Here is a 3,139-nt window from a genome sequence, read left to right as displayed (position 1 = left end):
ATAGATGATAAATTTTACATCTGATCAATGCTGATACTTAAAAGACTATTGATATACAGGTTAAACAGTAACAAATATTCACAAATAAGTGGGAGTCATTTCAATGTTGATTTTGGGATGTTATAGGGTGCACAGAATCTCTAATTGAGCCATAGCATGTATTTCTGAAGTAGATGACATGATCTATTTCCTTTTTAAACAATCTTTGCCACAATATACAAATGCAGGGGGGCAGATCTCAGGGGGTAAGTTTTAGATCTCATCTCTCATCTCTTGTCCTCTTGGCATCACAGATTCCGATGACACATGAAACTTCCCCCCATCAAATGATCAGGAAATGTTCATGCATCATAGAATCTTGAGCATTTGTACTGAGGCTGTGCAACTTTGGTAGTATTCATCATAGATTCTGATGACGCACGAAACTTCCCCCCATCAAATGATCAGGAAATGTTCGTGCGTCATCAAATCTAACTCTTCAAGTTCAACTTCCCACGGCACCTTCTCTTTGCCACAGCACCCTCTCTTTTGTTTTGCTGAGCACTCTTCGTCTTGGCCAGTCCAAACAATTTGTGCAACATATCTACTGCATATCTGTCTCCTTTGCATGCTCATCGTCGTCTTGGCCAATCCAAATGATTCAAGTGCCACATATCTACCACAATTGTCTCATTGAGCAATACGCCAGCTTCACCATGCCATCTCTATGCACCTGTTGTCATCTTGGCCAGTCCAAACACTTTGACCATGATCGTCTTGTGGAGTAATTCACTGGGTTCTCCAATCCCACCATTTCCTCTTCATTGCACGCATACTAAGTGCCTAGATCCAAGCACATGGATTCAATTACCATCAACTGTGCTGTGGGGGTGCCACCATTGAACAGACTGGTGTTAAAGGTGTGAAGGGTACCCACTGCTATTCTACTACTTGCACACATGTAGTAGTAGTGTTTGAAAGTCCGGTTCGGTCCGGTTTTTTGATGCCCAGGGGCGTTAACCGTAACCGTAACCGGTCTGCATTTTCCCCAGAAGTCAAAAGACCAGACCGGACTGCAAAAAGACCGCAGACCGCGGTTTTTTGCGGTCTATAGACCAGTTTCGGTCTGCATCGGTTTTAACCGGTTTATGACCGGTCTTTAGGCCAATATTTTAAAATTATGAATCGGTAAATTTATTAACATCTCTAATAGCTCCAAAACGAGCCCAAGAACGTTAAGTTCCGTTAGGAATTGGTGCTTCTATAAAATAAGTCTGGTACATCTATTATTCCCAAAAGTAATTTACATTTTAATTCATATCTCTCTCGTTTTTTTACCAAATCATACGTTCTTGGGTGCGTTTTAAAGGGTATTTAAGGGGCTACAAAAGACCGGTCCAAACCGGTCAAGACCGGTTCACGTTAACCGGTTTTCTTGCAGTCTTTACATTTCAAAAATAAAAGACCGTAACCGCAGGTCCAGTCTTTTGCGGTCTTGGTCCGGTCTGGTTACGGTCTTTTTCCAGTCACGAGACCGGACTTCCAAACACTATGTAGTAGTATCAAAACAAGTCTACACTGAAGGGAATCAAGCCACAGGAAGGTCTTGGCAGAGTTTAGCATAAGTTCAAAAGACACGAAATTACAAACAGACGTACCTCCACAAAGGGTCAACGGATTCATAACCAGTTTGTTGGAGCATTTTCAAGATGTGAAGTAGTGTCCAAATGAGTCTATGTTGAAGGAAATTGAGCCACAGGAAGGTCTTGGGCAGAGTTCACCATAAGGGCAAAAACATGAAAATACAAACTGACATACCTCCATGAAGGGATGACAGATTCATGGATGGTTTGTTGGAGCATTTTTGGGACGTGTAGTAGTATCGAAACAAATCTACGCTGAAGGGAATCGAGCCACAAGAAGGTCCTGGGCATAGTTTATTACAAGTCCAAAAAACATGAAATTACAAACAGACGTACCTCCACGAAGGGTTGATGGATTCATAGACGGTTTGTTGGATCGTTTTCACGATGTGTAGTAGTGTCCAAACGAGTCTACGTTGAAGGAAATCGAGCCACAGGAAGGTCTTGGGTAGAGTAGGGCATAAGTGCAAAAACACAAAAATACAAACAGACGTACCTCCACGAAGAGTTGACGGTTTCGTAAACGGTTTGTCGGAGCGTTTTCGGGACATGAAGTAGTATCCAAACGAGTCTACGTTGAGGGAAATCGAGGCACAGGAAGGCCTTGGGCAGAGTTTAGCAGAAGTGCAAAAACACGAAAGTACAAACAGACGTACCTCCACGAGGAGTTGACGGTTTCGTAAACGGTTTCTTGGAGCGTTTTCGGGACGTGAAGCACTATCCAAACGAGTCTACGTTGAAGCGAATCGAGCCACAGGAAGGTCCTGGGCACACATATGACAGTGACCCTAGCCCTTACCAAATGGACCAACCAAACCTGACAAGGCTTCATACTATATGGGGCCAACGGACTCGGCCGACATCTCAACAAATCATCCATAGTGATGGCTGGGCCGAACAGGTGGGCGCCTGCCAATAATGGGCGCTCCTATTGAAAATGATTCACAGTTGTGTGCCAATAATGGGGGCTCCTATTGAAAATAACCCACACTTTGCACCAATGCCATTATTATTTTGCGCTCTACAGGTGAAATTATTTTGAGCTCTGCAAGGGGCACAATTATTTGCACTCTATGGGGATGCAATTATTTGTGCTCTAGAGGTGCAATTAGTTCAAGCTCCACAAGAGGCGCAATTCTTTTGTGCTCCATGGGGGCACAATTCTTTTGCACTCCATGGGGGCACAATTATTCCGAGTGCTACAGGGGGCGCAATTATCTCAAGCTCCATGAGGGGCGAAATTATTTGCATTCCATGGGGGGCACAATTATTTTGAGCTTCATAAGGGATGCAATTCTTTTTCACTCCACAGGGGGTGCAATTATTTTGTGCTCCACAGGGCGCACAATTCTTTCAAGTACTACTGTATGTACCTTGTGCTGTTGATAGGGTCACAAATAGTCTGTATCCAGCATTGTTTCAATGTCAGAGTGTGCTGTGCCCAATGTGAATGTGCACCAAAGGTCAGAGTGCGCCCAATGTGAATGGGCACCAATGTCAGAGTGTGCCCAATGTAA

General features: G+C 43.8%; 1 protein-coding gene across 1 annotated transcript; it reads right to left on the bottom strand.

Annotated features, from left to right (window-relative positions):
- Positions 1-1,488: 1,488 nt before the first annotated feature.
- On the bottom strand, positions 1,489-2,629 carry LACBIDRAFT_321959 (uncharacterized protein; the record flags this gene model as incomplete). The annotated part of the gene is made up of 7 exons (XM_001874668.1): positions 1,489-1,528; positions 1,638-1,744; positions 1,794-1,905; positions 1,959-2,225; positions 2,279-2,386; positions 2,435-2,550; positions 2,612-2,629. The coding sequence occupies 7 exons, from the start codon at positions 2,627-2,629 to the stop codon at positions 1,489-1,491; spliced, it is 768 nt and encodes a 255-aa protein (XP_001874703.1).
- Between the last annotated feature and the right edge of the window lie 510 nt (positions 2,630-3,139).

This window comes from Laccaria bicolor, genomic scaffold, assembly GCF_000143565.1.
Source record: "Laccaria bicolor S238N-H82 LACBIscaffold_2 genomic scaffold, whole genome shotgun sequence".
Taxonomy (NCBI): Eukaryota; Fungi; Basidiomycota; class Agaricomycetes; order Agaricales; family Hydnangiaceae; genus Laccaria; species Laccaria bicolor.
This window is presented reverse-complemented; position numbering and strand designations above follow the sequence as displayed.